Genomic DNA, 26,488 nt, shown 5'->3' on the forward strand with positions numbered 1-26,488 from the left:
GGGACCCTACCCAGAGAAGCAGTGATGCCTGAAATGGAGCCAGAGATGATGACGTGGAGCAATGGAGCAGCTGGAGACTTTAGATCCAGAGAGGGAGAGTGACTGTGTGCTGAAGACTTGGGTGGTACCGGGGAAGGATTGCATGGAGGGGATTGTAACCATGGCAATGAGATGATATACCATAGAATGAATGTAAGCCTGATGTTCTCCCATGTAAACTATCACATAATTCACAATAAAACATTTTTAAAAAAAAGAAAGAAAGAAAATGGGGGGGAGGGGGAATTCCACTCCTGGATAAATTTCCAGGAGTGCGTCGTCCCCCCCACCCCACCCCACCCCGCTCAAGTTTTCCCGCAAAGCAGGTGTTATCAGCCTGAGAGTGGCAGTCTGCAGTGTGAGGGAATCCTGCCAGCGCCAGGTACTGGTGTTTGCTCGACAGCTTGGTGACGCTGTGCTCCCCGCCCTTGGGGGCCCTTTGTGACGCCGATGTGGAGGTCAGGCAGAGGCCCGGGCGAGGAGGGCAGTGCAGGATCATGGCTGGGACACAGGAGGTGCTGCTGCAGCTGCAGAAAGACAACCGCGACGGGCGCCTGCGAATCCAAGAGTTGGAGGAGTTGGTGCGCGGGCTCGAGACTGAGAGCGAGTGTCTCACCCGGCGCCTGCATGACTTGCGCGAGCGCGAACGCAGGTACTGGGGGACCCGGTGGCATAGGGTGAGGGCGAGAGACCCGGAGGGCGTGCGCTTGGACTCCTGGAGACGTGGAGTGTGGGCGCAGGGCACGCAGGACACTGAGTGTGCAGTATGGGCTAGGACCCCGGGGCAAGTGGTGTGTGGGCGCGGGACCTGGAGGTGGGCTGTTGGTGTGGGATCAGGACCCGGAGACATGAGGGCGGATGGTGGTCGTGAGTTGGGGGAGCTGCCATGGCACAGGTCTCAGCATTTCTTCTGCAGCCTGCAGCGGAAGCGCACCCAGGCGGCACAGGTCCTGCACGGGGAGGCGCGCGATGCGGCGCGGGAGTGCGCAGAGCGGGCGCTTGGATTGCTGGAAGCAGCTGAGAGACGCAAACAGGAATTGGTGCGCAGCGAGGCTGGGCCGTTAGAGGGGCGGGGTCTGTTGGTCAGGGGGCGAGGCCAGTTGGTCAAAGAGGCGGGGCGGAATGGGATGAAGGACGGGGTCAGGTGGTGCTGGTACCCAGCCCAGTGCTAGGGCGATGGTGCAGCGGAGTGGATCAGGAGCGTCCCCTGACCCGATCCGCAGGAGTTACACAACCAGCAGCTGCAGGAGCAATGGGAGGAGCTGTCAAGTCAGGTACGCTCAGGAGATTCCTACCTGGCCTCCGAGGGAGGTACTGCTCCATCCCTGCCCTGGCCTGTCCCTGTAAGAGTCCCGCGTATTCCACTCATACGCTTCCCGTCCCCAGCTCTTCTACTACGGAGCAGAACAGCCGAGTCAGCAGCACGCGGAGCAGCAGATCGGGTCCCAGTTGGTGGCGCTGCAGGTCGGAACCAGAGCATCAAGTGTGGGTCGAAGCGGAGGCGGGGCCTGAGGGTAGGGGTGGAGCGAATAGGGGGTGTGGTGGTCATGATGATCAGGGGTGGGACGAAGAGGAGATGATGGGGCCAAAACTGTGAGTGTAGGGGCGGGGCGTAGTGAACTCTGGGTTTGTGCCACGCGGTTTTGGGGACCGAGCGGCCCGCTGACCCCTGACATCTCTGGGCTTGTCTCGAAGAAACAGCTGGAGCTGGTGGAGGCCAAGCACGCGGTGCAGGCGGAGGAACTGCGGCAGGTGCGGCCCAAGCTGGGACCCCGGGGTACGGAGAGCAATGGGAGGAGCAGGACTGGCAGGAGCCGGTCTGCCTAGGCTGATTCGGCTCCCGAACCCTAGGGCGCGCAGCGTACAGAGGAAGCCTGGGCCAGCTTTCAAGAACAAAGTGGGGTTCTGCAGGTGATGCGCCCTCACAGCGCCTCGAGCCGCTTACCTCTGACTCCACGACGGCCTACTCTGTCCCTTCCTTCGACGCTAAGGCCTCCCCACTCCAACCCCCCAGGAACTTCAGGGGAAGGTGATGGAGGCAGCGGCTGCTCTGGAAGCCACGCGAGGCGGCCCCGAACCGTAAGGGGATTCGTACTACGAAGTGTGGCTGGGCGGCTGACTGCCAGAGTTGACCCGACCTGAGCACGGTGTCCCGCAGGTGGGATTCTCAGCGTCATCTGGAGCAGCACAGCGCGGGCTCGCTCATGGAGGAGGTGGCCAAGGTGGACTGTGTGAGCACGAGCCCGGGCGGGGTAGAGGAAAGCCACCGTCCACGGAGGATCCACTGCCCCTAGAGGACCCACTGCCCTCGGGGTACCCAAACCTACAGGTGACCCACTGTCCCCGGGGGAGACCACAGGAGACCTAAGCTCACGGGGGACCCACTACTCCTGAAGCGCCAATCGCCCTGGAGGTCCCTTCCCAAGGGGGACTCACCACCAAAGGTAGACCCACCTCCCACGGGGACCCAACCAGCCCCACAGAGCACCCTTGGGGGACCGGGTCGGCGGACGCCGCTCCGTTCCCCTCCCATTCCTGTTTGGGGTCCGGGTCCAGTCCTGCCCCTACCCCACGAAGTCCGAGCGCTCCCCCTGGACGCCGGCTCCCTCTTCCCGCAGGAGACACGCTGGTTGGGCGCCACGGGCATCAGGTGAGCCGGGTGGGTGGGCAGGTTCGCGGGCTGGTTTCCAGGAGCCGGGCAGCCGCAGCCACTCGAGGTTCGCCCTTCTTACTGCAGGCTGTGGGTGCTGGGCGCGCTGCAGATGCTACTGCTTCTCCCACTCGGTTTCCTGGCGCTTCCGCTGCTGTACCTGGTGCTGGTCAACTCGGCCCCGCTCCGCCGTAGACTCCCGTGCCTCTGCTCTGCAGCCGCGCTCCGTCGCCTGCGCTACACTTTGTCCCCACTGCTCCAGCTGCGCCCACGCCGGCTGCTACCCACCTAGTGCATCACACTGGCCGCGGCCGTCTGCACTCTGTCTCTGCGTGGTCTGTTGCGCCAGGGGTGGGGGAACACGGGCGGGGCGACGTTGGGGTCGGGAGGTGTAGACGCTGTAGAGTAGCTGCAGTGCGGGGCAGACCCTGGCGTGGAGACAGAGATGGAGACGTCGGGGAAAATCGCAGGGGAGAAGGGTGCGTGGCTACAGGGCGAGAAGGGTAGGTGGCTGAGCTGGGGGCGACGCCTCCACCAGGGCTGCGGACTTGGACAACAGACGCCTGCTCAAAAAGGCCCTCTGCCTGCGGCACACCCTCAAACTCTGCTGTCTGTTTGCATCTTAAACACCCTCTCCCACTCCCTCTACCCCTGAGCTTCCAGCTTCCAGGGCATGTGCTGACTTTCTCCCAGACTTCCGTGATTCTTGGCTCCACTGATGATGGATGGTTTGCATCCTCTCGGTGTGCGTATCTTGCAGTTTTCATTCTACAAATTTTAGGGTTAAATTTATTTCGAAGTGTTTTAATCTCTTTTAATCTCATTGACACACACACACCCCATTTCTTTTTTGAATTTTTTTCTTGCTAACATATGGAGTCCTATATGTGTGGCACTGAAAGGTTAACCACTGGACTGTTAACCACAAGGTTGGCAGCGCTCCTCCCAAACCCTGCAGTCAGAACCTAGTAGATAGCACTTAATAACAACAACGCAACAAAATGTATAAGAATTGATTTTTGTGTGTTGATTTTGTATTCTGTAACTTTGCTGAATTAATTCACCAGGTGGCACTGTGAGTTAGGCATTATACTACTTAACCACACAATTCAGTTCAAAACCACCAGCCACTCTGAGGAAGAAAGATTGAGGTTATCTCCTCCATACAGTCTTGCAAACCCTACGTGGGGTCACTATGAGTTGGAATCAACTCCATGGCAGTGTTGATTTTGTATCCTGCAGCTTTGTTGAACTCACTTATTGGCTCTAACTTCCATATGTCAGATCGTGTCTTCCATAAGTTGATGTTGTTAAGTGCTATCGATTGATGTGGTTCACCTCATAGCAACCCTGTGTAAGGTTTCTGAGGAGTGACCAATGAGTTTTGAACCACCAATCTTGTGGTTAAAATGGACCTTGTGGTTCAATACTTATCCAACAGCACCCCACCAAGACTCCTTTCATCCCATTTCGTTGTTAAGTGCTGTAGAGTGGGTTCCGGCTCATAGTGGCCCTGTATAGGGTTTCCGAGGAGCAGCTGGTGGGCCTGAACTGCCGATCCTGTGGTTTCCAGTCTAGCGCCGATCCTACAGCTCCACACCAGGAGTCCCAATGACATCCCATAGAATATTTTTATTCCTGCGGAAATTCCTGCAGAACAGTGTAGGAATGGGGGTTAAGAGAGAGTCCCAGTATAACCTAGGAAAGCCTAATTAAACCCTATGTGCCTAATTTTGTGGAATTTTATGTATATTACATTAATTTTATCGATTTCATATCAATCTATTTTATATTAATCATAAGGAGCTCTGGTAGTGTAGTGGTTATGAATCAGGCTGCAAACTGCAAGGTCAGCAGCTCGAAACTACTAGCTGATCCATGGGAGAAAGATGAGGCTTTCTGCTCCTGTAAAGATTTACAGCCTCGGAAACCCTGTTCAGGGTCGTTATGGGTTGGAACCAACTCAATGGCATTTAATAACAACAACATAAATCGATTAATACAATTAATACAAATAATCCAATTTGGATTATTTGCTCTTTCTAATTACTTTGGCTAGAATTTCCAGTACTATGTTAAATAATATAAAGATCAAAGAGCACAGCCTTCAGTATGGATTACATCTCAATGTCAAGAACACAAAAATCCTCACCACTGGACCAATAAACAACATTCTTATTAACGGAGAAAAGACTGAAGTTGTCAAGGACTTCATTCTTCCTGGATCAACTATCAACAGTCATGGAAGCAGCAGTCAACAAATCAGACAACACATTGCATTAGGCAAATCTGCTGCACAGGAACTTTTTAAAGTGTTGAAGAGCAAAGATGTCAGCTTAAGGACTAAGGTGCACCTGACCCAAGCCATGCTATTTTCAATAACCTCATATGTATGCGAAAGCTGGAAAGTGAATAAGGAAGATTGTAGAAGAATTGATGCCTTTGAATTGTGGTGTTGGAGGAGAATACTAAAAGTGCCATGGGCTGCCAAAAGAACCAATAGATCTGTTTTGGAAGAAGTGCATCCCGAGTGCTCCTTAGAGGCCAAGATGGCTAAACTTCGTCTCTCATACTTTGGACATATTGTCAGGAGGGAACAGTCACGGGAGAAGGATATCATGCTTGGTAAGATGGAGGGTCGAAGAAAAAGAGGAAGACCCCCAACAAGATGGATTGGCCAGGTGGCAGCATTGATGGACTCAAATGTGGCAGCGGTAGCGAGGTTGGCCCAGGATCAGACATTGTTTCGTTCTGCTGTGCATAGGGTCGCTATGAGTCGGTTCCAACTTGATGGCACCTGACAACAACAACAACAATGTTAAATAATGGAGTCCTGATGTGGTGCTGTAGGCTAAGCACTGGACTACTAACAACAAGGTTGGTAGTTTAAATCCACCAGCTGCTCTTTGGAAATCCTATACAGGGTCACTATGAGTTGGAAATGGCACTTAACAACAAATATTAAATAGAGATGGTGACAGCAGGCATCCTTGTCTTATTCCTGATCTCAAGGGGAAAGTCTCTACCATTAAGTATAATTTTAGTTGTGAGCTTTTCATATTTGGCCTTTTTCATATTAAGGAATTTTCTTCCTATTCCTGCTTTGAGTATTTTCACCATAAAAGGGTGTTTAACTTTGTAAATGCTTTTTCTGCATCATTTGAGATGATCATGTGGGGGTTTTCCTTTATTCCTAAATGTGGTATCTTACATTGATTTTTTTAAAAAATAAATTTATTTATTTAAAAACAAATAAATCCCATTTGTTCATAGCATATAATCCTTTTAGTATGGTATTGGATTCGGTTTCCTAGTATTTTGTTGAGGATTTTTTGCACCTATATCCATACGGCATATCTGTCTGTAGTTTTCTTGTGGTATCTTTGGCCTCATTGAGGTTAATACTGGTCTTGTAGAATGAGTTAGGACATATTCCTTTCTCTTCAGTTTTTTGGTGATTAAGAAGGCTGGTGTAATTTCTTTTTATATGTGTGGTAGCATTCACCAGTGAAGTTTATCTGATACTTGACTTTTCTTTGTTTGGATATTTTTGACTACTGATTCAATCTCCTTACTTGTTACATTACAGATCCACTCAGGTTTTTTGTATGTTAGGTCTAATTGGTTTACAGTGTTGCTCGAGTTCTCTGTTTCCTTATTAATCTTCTCTCTGGTTCTCTATTTATTATTGAAAGTGGGGTATTAAGGTCTCCAACATTATTTGCAGAACTATTTCTCACTTCAGTTCTGTCCTTTTTTGCTTCATATATTTTGAGGCCAGGTATGTATGTGTTTTTTCATTCTGATAGATTGAATCTTTAGTCAATATATCCATTATCTCTTTTAAATGTTCTCATTTAAAATCTAGTTTGATATTGGATAGCTGCACCAGCTCTTTTGGTTACTGTTTACATGGAATATCTTTTATTTCCTGATGTGGCGCTGTAGGATAAACACTGAACTGCTAACCGCAAGGTCAGCACTTTTAACCCACCAGCCGCTTTTTGGAAACCCTATACAAGGTCACTATGATGCAGAACTGACATGAGGGCATTTAACAACAACTTTCCGCGTCTTTGGATATTTTTGCCTAAAGTGAGTCTCTTATGGATAGCATATAGATAATTTAAAAAAATAATAAATCTTCCATCATGAGTGGACCAAGGATCCTAACCAGAAAAGCAGCAACAGCAGAGACAGTGGCAGAGGCATCAGCACAGAGAGAGAGAGCAGCTGAGGACTCTAGGCCTATGGACTGAGAAAAGCTGCGTGCCTGTAGGCAGGAGGCTGGCTTGCAAAGTGTGTGCCCTTTGCAAATATATATATTCAACAAATATATATTTACTGTTTGGTATGTGTACATAAAAAAAGGGGGACTAGCAGTAAATACTATTGACTGATGGTACATGGAGGGGATTTATTCACTGCAATGAAACAAAATGTGATTTTGCTAATGTAAAACTGATAATCTACCCTGTAAATTTCACTTAACTCACAATAAAAACTTACAAAAATAAATAATAAATCTTCCAATCTCTGCCTTTTAATTTGGAGAGTTTGGTCCATTTATATTTAAAGGTATTAATGTTGTTGTGGTTAAGTGCCATTGAGTCAGTTCCGAATCATAGCAACCTTGTATAGGGTTTCCAAGGAGTACATGATGGGTTTGAACTGCTCATCCTGTGGTTCAAAGTCCAGTGCTGATCCTACAGCACCACACCAGGAGTCCAAAGGTATTAATAATAAGGACTTATTTATCCCATTTAGCTATTCTTCCCCTGTACAGCTTACCTGCTTTTTTTTCTCAATTAGGCTTTTTATATTTAATATTTTTTGTAGTAAACTATTACATATATAGAAGCTCTGGTAGTGTAGTGGTTACGAATCGGGTTGCGAACCACAAGGTCAGCAGTTCGAAACTACCAGCTGTTCCATGGGAGAAAGATGAGGCTTTCTGCTCCCATAAAGATATACAACCTTGGAAACCCTGTACAGGGTCGCTATGAGTCAGAACCAACTCCACAGCACACAACAACAATTACATATTACAATTTTTTAAAATATATTTTTAGTTATTTTCTTAGTCATTATCTTTGGGGTTACAATGACCATCTTTAATTTATAACAACCTAATTTCAATAATATGAAAAAAACCCCACTCTTTTCCTATAATCTGTCCTTTATATTTTTACTGCTACAAATTATGCATGTGTTCATTAACAAATTTATAATTATTATTTTATTCATTTGTCTTTAAATCATATAGAAAAAAGGGAAAGTACAAATCAAGAGTATTATAATACTGCTTTTCATTTTTACCTATGGAGCTACTTTTTACTAGTATTGTTTATTTCTTTATATGCTTTGAATTACTGTCTAATTCCTTTCAATTCAGCCTGAAGTACTTCCTTTAGTATTTGTAATTATAGACAGTATATTAGTAACTTTGTTTCCCTGAGAATGTTCTAATTTCTCTTTTGTTAATCAAGGATAGTTTGTGTGTGGAGGGGGATGGGTGGGGTGGGAGTGGGCAGGCAGGGAAGTATTGTATATAAGAGAGAGAAAACCCATACTTGATTTTTTATTATAGTGATCTCATACAATATTTGTTATTTTGTGACTGATGACTTAATTCACTCAGCATAATGTCCTCCAGGTTCATTTTTGTTATGAGGTGCTTCACAGATTCGTCATTCTTCTTTTTATTTTAAAAAATTGTGTTTACTTAGCATTCAGAATGTCAACAGAGCAGCTGCAACTTTTTTTTTTTTTAAGTTTTTGTTGTGAATTGAGTGATAGTGTACATGGGAGAACATCTGTTTTATACTCAATTCAGTGCAATGATTACAATCCCCTCCATGCAGCATCATTCAATAGTATTTGCTTCTATACCCTCTGTTTTTTTTTGGTTTTTGGATGTACACAGAAACACTCAGGAATATATAATCATTTAAACAACCAAAGGACACATTCTGCAAGCCTGTCCCCCCTGGTCACCAACACACAGCCGTTCTCTTTCCATGAGTTTAGAGTCCATCTCTGGTGTCATAGAGTCCATCTCTGGTGTCACTATTTCTCTGGATAGGGTTCCACATTCTGCTTGTGCTCTTCTCCCTTAATGATCCTAGGGTCCTCTGTTTCTGGACTGTAAGATTAACTACTCTTCCCTTTTTGTTACACATCTCCTACCTTTACAGTTGTGACAGTCACAATTAGTCATGATAACAATTACTATTGAATCATAAGAATCTTATCCCCATCTCCTTACACCAGACCCGTCTAGACAAGATGGAAACTATTCAGTGAAGACTCTATCTTCCCCCATACACTCTGAAACTAAACTCCCTCTTGAAAACTTGTAAGCCAGTCACTTTGTGCCTTTATCACCCTCTTATTTTATGTAGCCAATGTCTAAGTCACCTGTCCCTATCAACCCTGTATACAGAGCGGATGGGATTGATACTTGATGTGAAGATTCCTTCCTTCTGTTTTGTGTGTGTGTGTGTGTGTGTGAATTGAATGATAGTTTACATAGGAGAACATTGGTTTTACACTGATCATTTGATTGCAATCTCCTGCATGCATCATATTCAACAGAAAAAGCTTTTATTCCCTCTGTTGTAGCTTTTTGGAGGGATATACACAAAATCACTCAGGAATATATAATCATTTAAACAACCAAAGGACACATTCTGCAAGACTGCCTCCTAGCCATCAGCACCTGGCCACCAGCACACAGCCTTTCTCTTTCCATGAGTCTAGTCCTCAAGCTGCTCTATTTCTCTATGGCCTCATCTCTGCCTCAATCTTTGGTGCCACTGTTTCTCTGGATAGGGTCCCACATTCTTCTTGTGCTCTTCTCCCTTGATGGTCCTAGGGTCCTCTGTTCCTGGATTAACTACTCCTCTCTTTTTGTTCCAGAACTTCTACCTTTACAGTTGTGACAATTACAGTAGTCATGATAACAATTACTCACTACTGAATCATAAGAATCTTATCCGCATGTCTTTTCACCAGACCCATCAAGACAAGATGAAAACTATTCAGTGGGGATTCTACCTTCCCCCGTACACTCTGAAACTAAAATCCCTCTTGAAAACTTGTAAGCCAGTCACTTCATGCCTTTATAGCTTCCCATTTTAGGTAGCCAATGTCTAAGTTGACTATTACTATCAACCCTATAAACAGAGGAGATTGGATTGATCCTTGATGTGAAGACTCCTTCCCTCTCAGTTGGTATTTTAAGATACTATATCCGTAAGTATAGATCAAATTGTAGCAATTTATACTTGTTTCCTTTATCAAAAATTGCTTTTTTTTATCTTCTTCTAGTCGAGTTTTGATCATCAAGCCATTGAGGCTTCACTCTCAGCTCTAGTGTTCCATGGCTATGACCTTGTTCATAGGCTCAGGAGTCCCCAGGTCTCATCACACTTCAGACCAACCAGCCCTTCCTCTTCTCTCATCTCTAGGTCGACAGGAGTCTATGGAACATGGTCAAACTCAGCTAATATCTTCATTGCTGCCTTTACCCCTTTTCCAATCACCAGTTGACCAATGTGGTCACCAGCAATCTTACATGCCTGCTCATATGTTCCCTGAGTTTCAGTCTTGGAGGAGGGTGTAAGTCTTTTTGTTTGCAATTACAGCATCATTTTGTGTGGTGCTGTGGGATAAAGCACTGAACTGCAAGGTCAGTTTGAACTTCGAGGTCGATGGTTCAAACCCACCAGCTACTCCTTGGAAACCTATACAGGGCCACTATGAGTTGGAACCAACTTGACGACATTTAACAACAATTCAGTTAACAGAAAAATTATTTCATAGAAACTGCATCAGACAACTGAAGATGAAGAAATAAAATGAAAACAAAACTACCACCCCCATATGTAACTAATTTGTGCTGTGCACCAACAAGAACCTGCTTTAAAATTCCATGCCAATCTACAAAAAAGTTAATCACTCCCCTCCTTGCTACAAAACATCTACCTTTACATTTCTAACCCTCACAAGCAGTCCTGATAACAATTATTCACTATTGTATCATAAGCGACCCATCCACATTTCATCAGCCCCGCCCAGACAGATTGGATACTACTCAGTGGAGAGTCTAACTTTCTTCATGCACTCTGGATCTAGGTTCCCTCTTGAAAGCTTGTAAGCCAGTCACTTCTTGCTTTTGTAGTCCCCCCCCCTCCCCCACACACACACCTTTTGGGTAGCTAATGTCCAAGTTGCCCATCCCTGTCTACTCTGTGTATGGAGGGGGTGGGAATGATCCTTGCTGTAAAGATTTGTTCCCTCTTTTGAGCTACTGCATCCATAGGTGTAGGTCAAGTTCATCAAATTGTATCAGATTACTCTTTTTTTCCTCCTCCTCTTTTGGTTGAGCTCTGATCATTGCATATAGAATTCTTGGTTGACAACTTTTTCTCGCAACACTTTAATGGTGCCTCTCATTGCTTTTTAGCCTCCATGGTTTCTGATGAGGAATGAGATATCCCTTGTACAAATGAGTTAGTTGTCTCTAGACTGTCTTTGAGTTTTGGCAACTTAAATGTAATACGTCATAGTGTTGATCTCCTTTTTGAGTTTGTCCTGCTTGGAGTTCATTGAGCATCTTGTATCTTTCATCCTAGTTTGGAAGTTTTGGGCTCCAATTTCTTCAACTATTCTGTCTGATCCTTTTTTGCTCCTGTCTCCATCTGAAACCCCCTGAAACCCCTATGTTGGTCTGCTTGATGGTATCCCACAGGCTCTGTTCACTTTTATTATTTTTCCTTTTTGCTCCACAGTCTGAATAACTTCAATTGTCCTGTCCTCAAGATTCATGATTCTTTCTTCTGCATACTCATATCTGCTGTTGAACACCTCTAGTGTTCTTTTCAGTCCCATGTGGGATAATGCACTAGACTGCAAGGTGGGTTTGAACTGCAAGGTTGGTTTCCAAGGAATGACTCAGCAGTCACTCCTTGGAAACCCTATCAGGGTCACTATGAGTCTGAACTGATTTGATAGCACTTAATAATAAGTCATGTCTTTTTTGGTATTTCAATTTTATTCATACACTCTTTTCCCTTCTTCTTTTGATTCTCTGCCTATGGTTTCCTTTAGCTCTTTGAGCATATTTAAGAGACATGACTTTAACTTTTAAAAAACAGAATTTATAGAAAAATTATGATGATATAGTGTTACCATATACCCCACACCCATTTTTGTTATATTTAATGAACTGGTAGTGATACATTATCATTAACTAAACTTCATACTTATTCAGATACCTTTACTTTTCTTTTTAAAACTTTTCATTGTAAATTGAGTGAAGGTTTACAGAGCAGATAATATTTCTACTTAACAGTTTAGGCACTTTTGATTCATGCCACTAATTGCAGTCCCCACAATGTAACATCACTTATCCCATATCTTCCCTGTGTTTCCTGTTTCCATTCTTCATTCTTTCATAACTCTTTGAACTTTGTTCTTGGGTAAATGTTGCCCTTTTGGTTTTGAATGATTGGCTAATCTAAAGTGTGAAGACCTCATTAATGTTGTTGTCCCCACTATGTACCTATTTAATTTCTTGCCTGATAATTGAACCATGACAGGGAAGAGCTGTCACTAATTCTACTCAAGTTATTCCAGAATATAAACAAGGATGGAAAATGTCTTAATACAGTCTATGGAACAAGCATAACTCTCATACCAAAACCAGTGAAGGACATCACTAAGAAAGAAAATTACAGACCAATATCCCTCATGAACATAGATGCAAAAATTCTCAACAAAATCCTAGCCAACAGAATTTAACAACATATCAAAGAAATAATAGATCATGACCAAGTAGGATTCATATCAGGGATGCAAAGATAGTTTAACATTAGCAAAACAATCAATGTAATCCACCATATAAACAAGAAAAAGGAACAGAATCCCATGATCACATCGATTGATGCAGAAAAGGCATTTGGCAAAATCCAACATTCATTCCAGATAAAAACATTTAACAAAGTAAAAATTGAATGGAAATTCCTCAACATAATTAAGAGCATAAATACAAAACCAACAGCTACCATCACTCTCAATGGATAGAAACTGAAAGCCTTCCCTTTGCAAACAGGAACCAGACAACGATGCCCTTTATCACCACTCTTAATATTATTTTGGAAGTCTTAGCCAGAGCTATAAGGCAAGATATGGAAATTAAAGGCACCCAAATTGGCAAAAAGAAAGTAAAACTCTATTTGCAGATGATATGATCCTATACATAGAAAACCCCAAAGGCTCAGCAAAAAAAACCTACTGGAACTCATTGGAAGATTCAGCAAAGTGGCAGGGTACAACATCAACATAAAAAAATCAGTTGGATTCCTCTATACAAACAATGACAGTGCTGTAAAGGAAATAGGAAAGCAATACCATTTACAGTAACCACCCAAAGGATGAAATATTTAGGAATAAACGTAACCAGAGAAATAAAGGACCTATACAAAGAAAACTCAAAACACTACTACAAGAAACCAAAAGAGACGAAAATGGAAGAATATACCATGCTCCTGGATAGGAGACTTAACATTGTGAAAATGTCAATACTGCCCAAAGCAATCTACACATATAATGCAATCCCAATCCAGATATCAATGACATTCTTTAGAGAGATGGAAAAAAACAATCACAACTTTATATGGAAAGGAAAGAGACCCAGGATAAGCAAAGCACTATTTAAGAAGAAGAACAGTTGGAAGCCACTCATTCTCTAATTTCAAATTTTACTACATGGCAACAGTGGTCAAAACAGCCTGGTACTGGTGCAACGAAAGATACATAGATCAGTGGAACAAAATTGAGAAAGAAGCAATTAACCCATCCACATACAGCCAACTGATCTTTGACAAAGGGCCAAAGTACAATGAGTGGGGAAGACATAGTCTCTTCAACACATGGTGCTGGAAGAACTAGAAATCGATATGCAAGAGATTGAAACAAGACCTTTATCTCATACCATATACAAAAACCAACTCAGCATGGATTAAAGACCTAAATGTGAATCCCAGAATTATAAAGGACATCAGTGGAAAAATAGGGACAAATTTAAGGGCTCTAATAAAGGAGCTTTGGTAGTGTAGTGGTTACAAATCAGGCTGCTAACCTCAAGGTCGGTAGTTTTAAACTGCCAGCTGTTCCGTGGAAGAAAGATAGGCTCCTGTAAAGATTTACAGCCTTGGAAAACCTGTGCAAGGGTCACTATGAGTTGGATCTGACTCCACAGTACTTAACAACAACAACAATACAGGGCATACACAGTACCAAACATTTTGAAAATTGCACAAACAAAGAAAGAAGACAAAATAGATGATTGGGACATTCTAAAAATTAGGAACATGTGCATCAAAGGATTTCACCAAAAGAGTAAAAAGGGAGCTCACAGAATAAGAAAAAATCTTTTGCAATGATGTATCAGATAAGGGACTAATTTCTAAAACCTATAGGAAACTACAATACCTCTATAAGAAAAAGACAAATAACCCAATTTAAAAGTGGGCACAGGACATGAACAGACACCTCCAAGGTAAAGATTCAGGCATCCAACAAACATATGAAGAAATGTTCATGATCATTAACTATTGTTGTTAGGTGCCATCAAGTCGGTACCGACTTATAGCGACCCTATGCACAGCAGAACCAAACACTGCCGGATCCTGGGCCAACCTCACCATTGTTGGTACACCTGAGCCCATCGATGCTGCCACCAGAGATGCAAATCAAAACAATGAGATATCTCACATCAGCAATAATAGCAAAGTTAAAAAAATCAGAGGACAATAAATGCTGGCAAGGTTGTGGGGAGACTGGGACCCTCCTACATGCAAAATGGTCCAACCACTCTGGAAAACAGTATGGCGCTTCTTCAGAAAGTTGGAAATAGAAATACCTTATGATCCAGCAATTCCTCTACTTGGTATATATCCATAAGAATTACGAACCATAACACGAGTAGATATAAGCACATCAGTGTTTGTTGCAGCACTACTCACAATAGCAAAAAGATGGAGACAGCCAAAGTGCCCATCAATGGAAGAATGTATAAATAAACTTTGGTACATACACACAATGGAATATTATGCTGCCTTGAAGAATAACAAGGAAGCAGCAAGTCACCATATAACATGGATAAACCTTAAGGACATTATGCTGAGTAAAATTAGTCACAAAAGGACAAATATTGCATAAAACCATTATTGTAAAAGCTTAAGAAAAGATACCCATACTAAAAGGAAAAAAAAATTGTTTGGTTACCAGTGGGAGTGGGATAGGGGGTGGAGGGAGGGGATGGTAGAGCACAGGGTATTGGGTAGACACATCATAGTTCAGGTGTTGGGGAGGGCAATATACAAGGGGAAAGGGGTGAAAGAACAAGGTAGATATGGGAACACTGAGACAGGTTTGCATGGGCTAAATGGGACAGAGGTTAATAGTGATGCATGCTCAACCTTGGAATAACAGGGTTCTGTGATACAGGGATCGAGGCAGAGTCTGAAGAAGGGAAATAATGCTAAGATGTTTGGCTGTGTTATGAATATTGGTTTCCCTTGACTAATATTGTAAAACAGACACTTGAGTGGGATAGAAAGGAATGTCAGGAAACATGATTACAAACAGTTTGTAAGCCAGTCTTCAGCCTTCAACCTGAAAGGGGTTCCACAACTTGCCCAATGAAATAGGCCTCTTGCGGATCCTTTGCAGTGTATAGGACCTTAGGTGGAATCCTGGGCCCCATCCAGAAACTTAAGTGAGACATTCCCACTAAAAAGTACAAGCAGACCAACCTGGAACAGCTCGAGCAACAGAAGATACGTCTTCAAAGGAAGATCAGCTGGCAAAACCCAAAACAAAAATGGCAGTATGATTGGCTACTACAAGAACAAGCAAGTTGTTCATCCGGAAGCCATCAAGGCAAGCAATTGAGTCCCTTCAAGGACAAACCCACCCAAGACTGAAACTCTCAGGGAACACACGAGCAGGCATGTAAGCTTGCTGACGACCGCATTGGTCTACTGGTGAGTGGAAGAGGTGGGAAAGGCAGCAATGAAGAAACGGGCTGAGTTCAACCATGTCCCATAGACTCCCGTTGACCTGAAGATGAGAGAGACAAGAGGAAAGGCTGGAAGTGTGAGACCTGGGGATCTCTGAGCCCATGAACAAGGACATAGCCACGGAGGGCTAAAGCTGAGAGTGAAGCATCCAGCTGATATAAAGTGAGGAGAGACATACAAAAACGCCCAAATGTGCAGATAGTACCCATTTGACCTAGCCTCAATGGCTTGATAATCAGAACTCAACAAGAAGAAAGATAAATAAATAAAATACAATTTTTGATAAAGGAAACAAGTGTAAATTGCTGCAGTTTGATGAACTTGACCTATACATATGGATGTAGTAGCTCAAAATACCAACTGAGAGGGAAGGAATCTTCACATCAAGTATCAATCTTGATACTTGATATCTACAGGGTAGATAGGGACAGGCAACTTAGACATTGGCTACCTAAAATGAGGGGGTGATAAAGGCACGGAGTGACTGACTTTACAATTTTTCAAGAGGGAGTTTAGTTTCAGAGTATGTGGGGGAAGGTAGAGTCCCCACTGAATAGTGAAAAGAGATGGGGATAAGACTCTTGTGAGTCAATAGTGAGTAATTGTTATCATCCTAATTGTGACTGTCACAACTGTAAAGGTAGAAGTTTTGTAACAAAAAGGGGTGTAGTTAATCTTACAGTCCAGAAACAGAGGACCCTAGAGCCATCAAGGGAGAAAAGCACAAGCAGAATGTGGGACCCTATCCAGAGAAGCAGCGACACCAGAGATGGAGGCAGAGATGAGGACATGGAGAGAGGGAGCAGCTGAGGACTCTAGACTCATGGAAAGAGAGGGACTGAATGCTGGCTTACAGAATGTGTCCTTTGGTGTTTCAATGATTACATATTCCTGAGCGTTTTTGTGTACATTCCTGCCCCCACCCCACTGCCCCAAACAAAGAGGGAATGGAAGCAAATATTGTTGAATGATGATGCGTGGAGACTGTCATCATTGTAATGAGACCATGGTGTAAATCCTATGTTCTCCCATGTAATTATCACTCAGTTCACAATTCAAAAAAAAGGATCAGGGCTGGGCTAGACGGGCACGCTCTCGGGGGCAAGGGGAGGCAGTCAGTCCCCATCGTGGCCCTCCATGGGGGTGGGCTCCGAGGAGGCCATGCCGGGCAGCAACCCCACTTCCACCCTGGTGGCTGCTGACCCCTCTTACTCGTTTCCCCCTTCCTCCAGCCCACAGTAGGAGGCTGGGAGCTGCCACCTGGGCCAGACCACGCTATTTCTGACGGGCACAAATCAGAAAACACCATGCCTCCTAATAAAGAGGCCTCCAGTCTTAACAGCTCCCCATCGGGCCTCATCTGCCTCCCAAGCAGCCCACACAAGTGAGCTGGATGACAACTAACACTTGCTACAAACCTTCAGCTACTCTCCCTGTCCCAGCCTTCTCTGCCTACGGTATGGGCTACAGATGGAGAAAGTCAAGACTTGGTTCATGGCTCAGCACCTCCATTGTGGCATTAGCCGGTCATCTGAGGAAATAGACGAGACTAGAGCCTGAGTAGTGTACCACTGGGACCAACTTCATTTCAAATCTCTTCTCTCTTTTACTCATCATGCAGGGCGGCCCCCAGAGGAGGTGCCTTCTTCTCTTAGTGAGCCCACCCAGATGAAAGGCTTGAAGGTAAAGCTTGAGGAATGCTCTCAGGTACCACCAAAGCCAACTAGTCACCAGAAAGTAAAGGAGCCCTTGATGGCATATGGTAGTGGGACATTTTCTCATCAGTCAAATTTTTGGCAGGATCTTCAAAGTAGTGGCCACTCTAAAGAGCAGGCAGGCAGGGGTCCTGACCAGTCACATGGCCTGGGCACTGCTTCCTGGAATCACTCCATAGTTGCCCATCAGCCATGTGCTTGGGAAAAGCCCTCACTGTTCTCATTACTTGCCAGTAGTTGTAAGAAGGAGTCAGCATCTAGTGTGACTCCTTCCTCTTCCTCTACCTCTTGCTTTTTCCAGGTACTAGCTAATGGAGCTACTGCTGCTTCTAAACCCCTCCAGCCACTGTCACCCAATGAGCAGGCACTACCGCCACATCTGGAGCCAGCCTGGGCCCAGGGGCTACAACATAACTTAGTACCAGGTAGAGTTGGCCCTATGGAATACCTTCTCCTGATAGGCACCGCCACCAACGAAAGACCAAGCACAAAGCCAAAGGGCAGCTGTTGTTATTGTTGTTGTCAGGTGCCATCGAGTCGGAACTGACTCACAGCGACCCCATGCACAGCAGAATGAAACAATGTCCGATCCTGCGCCAACCTCACTACCGCTGCCACTCTTGACGCCATCAATGATGCCATCTGGCCAATCCATCTCGTTGGGGGTCTTCCTCTTTTTCTCTGACCCTCAATCTTACCCAGCATGACATCCTTCTCCAGTGACTGTTCCCTCCTGACAATATGTCCAAAGTATGAGAGACGAAGCTTAGCCATCCTGGCCTCCAAGGAGCACTCTGGCTGCACTTCTTCTCAAACAGATCTATTATTGGTTCTTTTGGCAGCCCATGGCACTTTTAGTATTCTCCTCCAATACCACAAAGAGCAGCTGGCTATCCTTAAATCCTTTTTTTTTACAGTGTCAATGGGCATGGTGTGAGGATTATCATAAATTTGAACAGATCAGTGGTTTACCTCGGTCTGAGATTATTCAGTGGTTTGGTGACAAGTTATGCCTTGAAGCATGGGCAACTAAAGTGGTTTCTGGACAACGTAGTACCTGGTGCCCCTAGTTTCCAGGACCCAGCAATTTCACACTGTTGTCATTAGCCCGCTCCTTTAATGAATGGGCCAAGACACCACCTCTCCCCATCCCCCTACTTCCACCAGATATACAGCCCTTGGAGAGATACTGGGCAGCCCATCAACAGCTACAGGAAAGTGATATCCCTCAGTTGAGTCAGGTACTGGATTGGTTTGCCTCTTGATTACCTGAGCCAGCTGAGGTGGTAGTTTGTCTAGATGAAGAAAAGGAAGAGGAGAAAGAAGAATTGCCAGAAGAGGATGGGGATGAAGAAGAGGAGCAGGGAAGAAGATGACAATGATGATGATGTGAGTTGGGGGTAGGTAGGTACTGGGATAGAGAAGTCTGTTACTAAAAAATGAACTAATTTAGTAACTATTAAAGAACCCACTTTTTAAAAAATTACCTGTGACAAAGAACTGAAAAGCTTTGTGTTCTTGGTGGTAGGGGACAAAGGGATGTAGCAAGGGTGGAGCAGGAAGGATGACCACAGGGCACAAAGTGAACTGGGGACTGGATGGGCAGAAATCCAGGCCTCTAGTCTCCACAAAGCATCTACTAAGGATCTGGTCCAAACTCTGGGCTTGGAAACAACTTTTGCTCTCCTGTTATCTGCTGCTCTTTTTCCTTAGTTTACAGAGAGACCAGACCTTAGCCCTATATTACATTTATTGGAGGACTGGAAAGGGGAGAAGTAAAAAAAATTGCTTCAATTGATTTCAGTGCAGCTGCCAGTCCTACTGTTTTCTCTGGAGTATGAAGCTCTATGTCTAAGCACAGGCCCACAGTTAAGAATCTCAGTATATTCCAGTCTCTTCACAGACCTTTCCTCTTAACAACCTGACCTTGTGTTTTACCTGCTAAACTACTGAGTCACACAGGTAGCACAATATTTTCATTTCTGATACTGGGGCCAGTTTGCCTTGTACTTTTTTATCTTTTATCCAAAACCTCCTCTCTACCCACTGTTTGTCTCACGGTAAATCTTCTCCATGGAGCTTGTGAAAAAAGTTTAATAATTGGATGGGGAATAATTTAGACTGGATATTTATTGGAGGTGGGAATTAGGGGGAGATTAGAGAGGACAGAGGTGAAAGGTAAGAACGACTGGAGATAAGTTCCAGGTTTGGTTTTACAATCCTGACACTACTTCCTGCCCAGCTAGGCAGAGACTGATCTTTTCATATTTTTGGTGTTGGTTCAATTTTGTTCAGAAATGAGACTTTATTCTCTTTTATGGTAACTCTCTTGAGAAAAGAAGGATCATTGTCTTTAACTGAATTATTAATGTTTTAGAATGGTTTTCATCAGTTGTAAAGCAAATAGGTATCAATGGATAATTAACCATCTAAAGAGTGGAAGCCCCAAATTGCTAGAATAATTAAAAGGCCAAAAATAGTTTCTTTCTAAAAAAAAAAAAAAATTGAACCATGAGGGTGAGTTCAGTTCCAGACCTGAAGGGTGACCAAGGGCCATAGACTCAGAGTTCCACCAGTCTCTATTTATCAATAAGTCTGGTCTTTTTTATGATTTTGAGTTTTGTTCCACATTTTTTCCCACTCTCCCCAGGACTTTGTAATATGATCCTTTTCGGAGCAGTAGGTCATGGTAGTTGGGCACCATCCAGTTCTTCTGATCTCCGGATCATGGAGACTGATGTTCCTGTGGTCTGTTAATCCACTGGACTGTCTCCATGTATCTTCAATTTTCTTCCCTGGCTCAGGGAGAGACCTATAATTGCACTATAGATGGCTACTCATGAGCTCTTAAGGCCCCAGGCAGTACTCCACTAAATAGGATGTAGAACTTGTTTTTATGGACTGTTATGCCAGATGACCTGGTGTCTCCTAAGACCATGGTATTGAGTCCCCAGACCCATCAACTCATTGCCTCAAGGTGTCTGGTTATATCTTAAGTTGTTAAGTGCCGTTGAGTTGGTTCTGACTCAGCAAACAAGTATATAGGGTTTCTGAGGAATGACTGGTGAGTTTGAACTGCCAACCTTGTGGTTCAAACCGATCTTGCAGTCCAGTACTTATCCTATAGCAAGCACCACACCAGGCCTCTAAGAAGTTTTCATAGTTTTGCTCCTCTGGATGCTCCAACACATTCATGAGTATATTTGTAGTAAAGGTAAATATACACACAAATATATGAAGGGTGGCTAAGGGCCAAAGTCTTGGGGATTCCACCAATTTCTCATCAGACCATTAAACCTGATATATTTTTATGATTTTAAGTTTTGTCTCACATTTTTCTCCCACTCTATACAGGACCTTCTACTGTAGTCCTTTTCAGAGTGGTCAGTAGTGGTAACCAGTTACCATCTAGTTCTGGCCTCAGGGTCATGGGAACTGAGATTTGAGTGGCCCAATAGTCTAATGGACTAGTTATTTCCATGTGTCTTCAATTTTCTCCATTCTCCTTTGCTCCAGATAGGGAGAGCCCAATAGTTATAGCTTCATAACTTTGCCTCCTGTGTGCTCTGCTGTACTCCCATACAGATTTTCAGCTCAGAAACCGTATATAGGATTGCTATGAGTGGGAACTGACTCCACAGCACATAACCACCAAGACATAATGGAGCACTATCGGGAGAACCCAACTACATTAGAGATAAGAATATGAATTTAACAATATAGTGAATATAGTCCTATTCTCCTTTATATTCCCTTCCCCTTCACCCAGGTTAACACTTGTCTACCCTCTAGTTAGTGATTTACCCCCTTTCCCTCTCATCCCTGGTACTATCAAAGACTTTCTTTTATTGTGAAAACCTTTTCTTTACTTTTTATCTCATACTAGTCTTTTTGTGATTGACTTACTTTCATTCAGCACAATGTCCTCTAGGTTCATCCATGTTATGAGGTGTATCGAAGTCCTGGTGTGGTGCTGTAGGATAAGCACTGGACTGCAAGGTCGGTTTGAACCACAAAGTTGGTGGTTCAAGTTCAGCAGACACTCCTTGGAAACCCTATAGAGGGTCATTATGAGTCGGAACCGACTGGATGGCACTTAACGACAATGGCTAATGATCATGAGCATTTCTTTTTGTTAACATTTTATTGTGAATGGAGTGAAGGTTTACAGACTAGATCATCAGCTTTATATTCAGCAAATTACACATTTTGTTTCATCTCAGTGATTATAATCCCTTCCCTGCAACGACAGTTATCTATCTGTCATTGTACCACTGCCAGGCCGTTTTGACTACTGTGACTGTGTGGTTGATTTTGTTTTCTTTTCCCCAAGTTTAAAACAGTCTGTCTTGAAATCTAGACCAGTGTCTTTAAAGTATATCTCTTACAGTCAGTATAATCTTGGATCTTGCCTTTTTAAATCTGTGCGTAAAATCCCTCTTTTTAATTGGAGTATTTAATGCTTAGTTAAGTATTGATGCTTAACATAATTAATATGGATGGATTTAAGTCTACCATTTTACTCTTTTTTTGGGGGGGGAATCCATCTTTATTATTATTCTATTCTTTCTTTCTATATTAATTATATATATATATATATATTTTTTTTTTTTTCTGTCACAAAATTTTTATTTAGTCTAAGACATAATAAGGACCCCTGGTAGGATATTGGATTATGAGCTGGGCTGCTAACAAAAGGTCAGCAATTCGAATCTACTAGCTACTCTGTGGGAGAAAGATGAGGCTTTCTGCTCCCATACAGATTTATAGCCTCGGAAACCCTGTACAGGGTCGTTATGAGTGGGAACTGACTCCACAGCACATAACCACCAAGACATAGTGGAGCACTATAAGGAGAACCCAACTACATTAGAGATAAGAATATGAATTTAACAATAGCAACAAAATAGCCTATCTTTGAAGATACAATAAAACAGAAAAATTATGAGAAAACGATTATGAAGTTTTAAAAATTAATATTCCCTCAGTGACAGCGACAGTGACAGCAAGGAGTCGTCCTCAGAACCTGGGGCGCTGCAGGAGCAGTCGGCCTGGGTCCTGTGGAGGAAGGACCACCTGCAGAAGTGGCCACATGCCAGCTCAGAGGCCGGCTCCCTCGGGCCGAGTCTGGGCGAGTTCCCGGCGCGCCACGAGAGCAGCCCCCAACGCAGGCTGTGACTCTAGCGACCATGGTGACCCCGGAACCGATGCAGAAAATTTAGAATACAGAACAAATGTTTCCTCACCTGCTGAAGCAAATGGAACACATCACTCCTCAGAAAGTCAGGATGATCCAAGTTTATTTCCAGAAGAAAAGGAATTCTCATCATTAGCATTGCTTTCCTCTTTGTTGTTAAGTGCCATTGAGTCGGTTCCGACCCATACCAACCCTGTATAGGATTTCCAAGGAGCGACTGTTAGGCAGCCAGCAGAAAACGTGAACTGGCCAGGGCCCGAGAAGACTGTATTTCTTTGGATGTAAAACAGACCTCCACCACCTCTGGTCTAAAGAACTGTGATGAAGATTATCAGTGAGCCTGATGCCCATGAAGAAAGAATACCATTTACCCCAAAGCCTCAAACACTTGGACAAAGAATGGCTGAAGAAACAACAACCATAAGTGAAGAAAGTCAAGATGATGAAAAGCAAGATGTTTGGGAAGAGCAACAGATGAGGAAAGCAGTTAAAAATCATAGAGGGAAGAGACACAGATCTTTGTCAGAGAAGTGAATCTCAAAAAGTGAAGAAATTTGATACTTCTATTTCATTTCCACCAGTAAATTTAGAAATAATAAAGAGAAAATAAAATAATAGATTAACATTGTTACAGGATATCATTCACACCTGAGGGAATATGAAAAATACATTTAAGATGTCAAGAGCTCAAAGAGTACAATTCAGAATCTAAAGAATTCATCAAATCAAGGTCTAAATTATAAATTCTATAAAAGCATGAAAATTTATGTGGAAAATTTAATTGCTTTAATGAAAAGAAATAGAATCATCCATGCATGCAATCCTTTTAAAACAAGCCATGACCTTTATGAAGCACAGACAAGATGAATTAAAACATGAATCAATGTATTTACAACAGTTATCATGCAATGTTGAGACATCAACAAAGTGGAAGCTTAGCTATAGATGAAAAAACACAGGGGATTTTAGAAGAAATTGAATCTCGAAGGACACAAAGAAGATAAGCAAGGGTACTTTCTGGGAATTGTAGTCATGAGGAAGGACTATATAGTGATGATGAATTGCCTTCAGCAGAAATAAATAACTTCCAAAACTGCAAAGGTGACAATTTACCGGATCATAAGAAGATTTTTGAAGATGTGCATGATAATTTTTGTAGCATTCAGAATATTTTGTTGAAATTTCAACAGTGGCGACAAAAGTTTCCTGATTCCTACTATGAAGCTTTCATTAGTTTGTGCATCCAGAAACTTTTAAATCCCCTAATACAGATTCAGTTGATTGACTGGAATCCACTTCAGCTGGATTCCGTAGGTTCAAAACAGATGCCTTGGTTTACATCTACAGAAGAATTTGTAGATAGCAGTATGGAAGATTCAAAGAAGACACTAGTTCTGATATTAAAAAAAAATCTTGACTGCTATCATCAACAAAACGGTGATTCCTCGACTTACAGACTTTGTGGAATTCATTTGGGATCCCTTGTGGGCCACACAGATAACAAACTTAATAACACACTGCAGAATGAGTCGTGAAGAGCATTCGACTTGTGAAAATGAAGGATTACTTAAATCCATTATTTCAAGACTAAAGAAGGCAACAGAAGAGGTTTTTATTCCTCTGTATCCAAAGAATGTTGTAGAAAACAAAATATCACCACATTCAAAATTCCAAGAAAGACAGGTTCTGGTCAGGTCTTAAGCTCTTCTGCAATATTCTTCTTTGGAATGGACTCCTCCCAGATGAGGCCTTGCAAGAGCTTGGAATGGGAAAGCTGCTAAATCACTATATTATGTTGTTAAGTGCTGTCAAGGCAATTCCAACCCATAGCAACCCTGTATAGGGTTTCCAAGGAGCAGTTGGTGAGCTTGAACCACCAACTTAGCAGTTCAAATGACTTTGCATTCTGATGCATTAGCCCACAGAGCCACACAGCTCTTAATTCCATACCTGGGCCATATGTTGTTTAAAAGTGTAGCGAGATAGCAGCATGTCTTCCAGAACGGTGGTTTGAAAACCCTACTATGAGGACATCTATTCCCCAGCTAGAAAACTTCATCCAATTTCTATTACAGTCAGCACATAAATTATAGGGGTGAATTCAGGGATGAAGTGAAAGAAATAATTTTGATTCTAGTGAAAATAAAAGCTTTGAATCAAGCAGAATCCTTCATAGAAGAATATCACTTAGACCATCTTAGATCACTAATTAAAGAAGTTTGAGTAAATTGTTGTAGTTAAAATAAAAAAGTAATATTCCCAACAATTTGATCATGTGATTTGAGTGCTGTGGTACAGGAGATAGTAGGAACATTTGCAGTCCTCCTAGCCCTACTGTGTAATTTAATATTTTCAAAGATTTAACTTACATATTGACTTTTTATTTATACTTTTATTTACAGTTCTCAGGACTCAAATGTGCCTCCTCAACCTGAATATTGAGGTTTTGCATCAATTCTGGAAATTTATTCAAAGTACATTGTAGCTTCTCACTCAACTTCCCTTCTCTTTATATCTTTATGATTCATTTTTGGTAATTTCCTTGTTCTGTCAGATGACTATTCTGTTTCCTCTTTACCTGTGTCATGTCTGGAGTCCTGAAGTGGCACTTTAGAAAAAGCACTGAATTGCTAACCAATAGGTTGGTGGTTCAAACCCACCAGCTGCTCCTTGGAACCTTATGCAGAATTGCTAAGAGTTAGACTGACTTGATGGTACTTAACAAACAATAACAAATATCATGTCTGCTGTTTGAGTTAATGACTTATTTCAAGATGTTCTGTGTAGTGTTTTCTTATTAAAATAAGAGAACTATCAGGGTTGGGAATAGACAGTTGTTGAGTGCTTGTAGCATGATGGTTTTGGAGCACTTGAAAATGAACAAGACTGGCTTTCCAGGGAGCAGACACAATTGTTTGGCTTGGGCACCCAATGTGGAAGTGGGCTAGGGAAGGCAGTGGAGGATTTAGAATAGCAGCAGACACAGAACAAGCTTGTATGAAGAGGACAGTTAGGGAAAAGAAACTTCTTTTTGTGTGTTTGTGTTGTAGTGAAGGAGCCCTGGTGGGACTGTGGGTTAGGCATTGGGCTACAGTTCAAACCCACTAGCCTCTCTGCTCTAGTAGAGCTGACATAATAGGGTTGCTGTGAGTTGGAATCCACTTGGTGGCAGTTTTTTCTTTTTTCTTTTTTTTTTAATGTTTTACTGTGAATTGTGTGTTAGTTTACATGGGAGAACATTAGTTTTACATTCATTCTATTGTACATAATTTCATTGCCATGGTTACAATCCCCTCCATGCATCATCTACCAACCAAAGGGTATACACTACAAGCCTGCCCCCACCCCCACCCCCGTCATCAGCATACAGCCTCTCTCCCTGTGTCTAAAGTCCCCAACTGCTCCATCTTTCCACGTCATCCCTCCATCTCAGACATCACTGCTTCTCTGGGTAGGGTCCCGCTCTCTGCTCCTCTCCCTTGATGGTCCCAGGGATCTCCGGTACTAGACTGAAACATTAATCACTCCCCTCCTTGCTACAAAATGTCTACCTTTACATTTCCAACCCTCACAAGCAGTTCTGATAACAATTATTCACTATTGTATCACAAGAGGCCCATCCACATTTCATCAGCCCTGCCTAGACAGATTGGATACTACTCAGTGGAGATTCTACCTTCCTTCACGCCCTCTGAATCCAGGGTCCCTCTTGAAAGCTTGTAAGCCAGTCACTTCTTGCCTTTGTAGTCCACACTCCTTTTGGGTAGCCAATGTGCAAGTTGCCCATCCCTGTCTA

General features: G+C 43.2%; 1 protein-coding gene and 2 pseudogenes across 1 annotated transcript; all 3 read left to right on the forward strand.

The window, feature by feature from the left end:
• Positions 1 to 536: 536 nt before the first annotated feature.
• Positions 537 to 2,981, forward strand: LOC102841440 (putative ciliary rootlet coiled-coil protein-like 2 protein-like). The gene is made up of 10 exons (XM_006875840.1): positions 537 to 691; positions 956 to 1,079; positions 1,263 to 1,313; positions 1,426 to 1,503; positions 1,735 to 1,791; positions 1,891 to 1,950; positions 2,054 to 2,118; positions 2,198 to 2,270; positions 2,466 to 2,689; positions 2,777 to 2,981. Exons 1-10 carry the CDS (start codon positions 537 to 539, stop codon positions 2,979 to 2,981), a joined length of 1,092 nt encoding a protein of 363 aa, XP_006875902.1.
• Positions 2,982 to 16,917: 13,936 nt separating this feature from the next.
• LOC102841823 lies at positions 16,918 to 22,673 on the forward strand (annotated as a pseudogene).
• Positions 22,674 to 22,753: 80 nt separating this feature from the next.
• On the forward strand, positions 22,754 to 24,915 carry LOC102842205 (annotated as a pseudogene).
• The last annotated feature ends 1,573 nt before the right edge of the window (positions 24,916 to 26,488 follow it).

Source organism: Chrysochloris asiatica, unplaced genomic scaffold (assembly GCF_000296735.1).
Source record: "Chrysochloris asiatica unplaced genomic scaffold, ChrAsi1.0 scaffold00340, whole genome shotgun sequence".
NCBI classification, from domain to species: Eukaryota; Metazoa; Chordata; class Mammalia; order Afrosoricida; family Chrysochloridae; genus Chrysochloris; species Chrysochloris asiatica.

Coding starts and splice junctions, on each gene's coding strand:
- LOC102841440 (XM_006875840.1), top strand. CDS start 537: ATGGCTGGGACACAGGAGGTGCTGCTGCAGCTGCAGAAAGACAACCGC. Junction 1,504..1,734: donor CCCAGTTGGTGGCGCTGCAG/GTCGGAACCAGA, acceptor CTTGTCTCGAAG/AAACAGCTGGAGCTGGTGGA. Junction 1,951..2,053: donor AACAAAGTGGGGTTCTGCAG/GTGATGCGCCCT, acceptor CCAACCCCCCAG/GAACTTCAGGGGAAGGTGAT.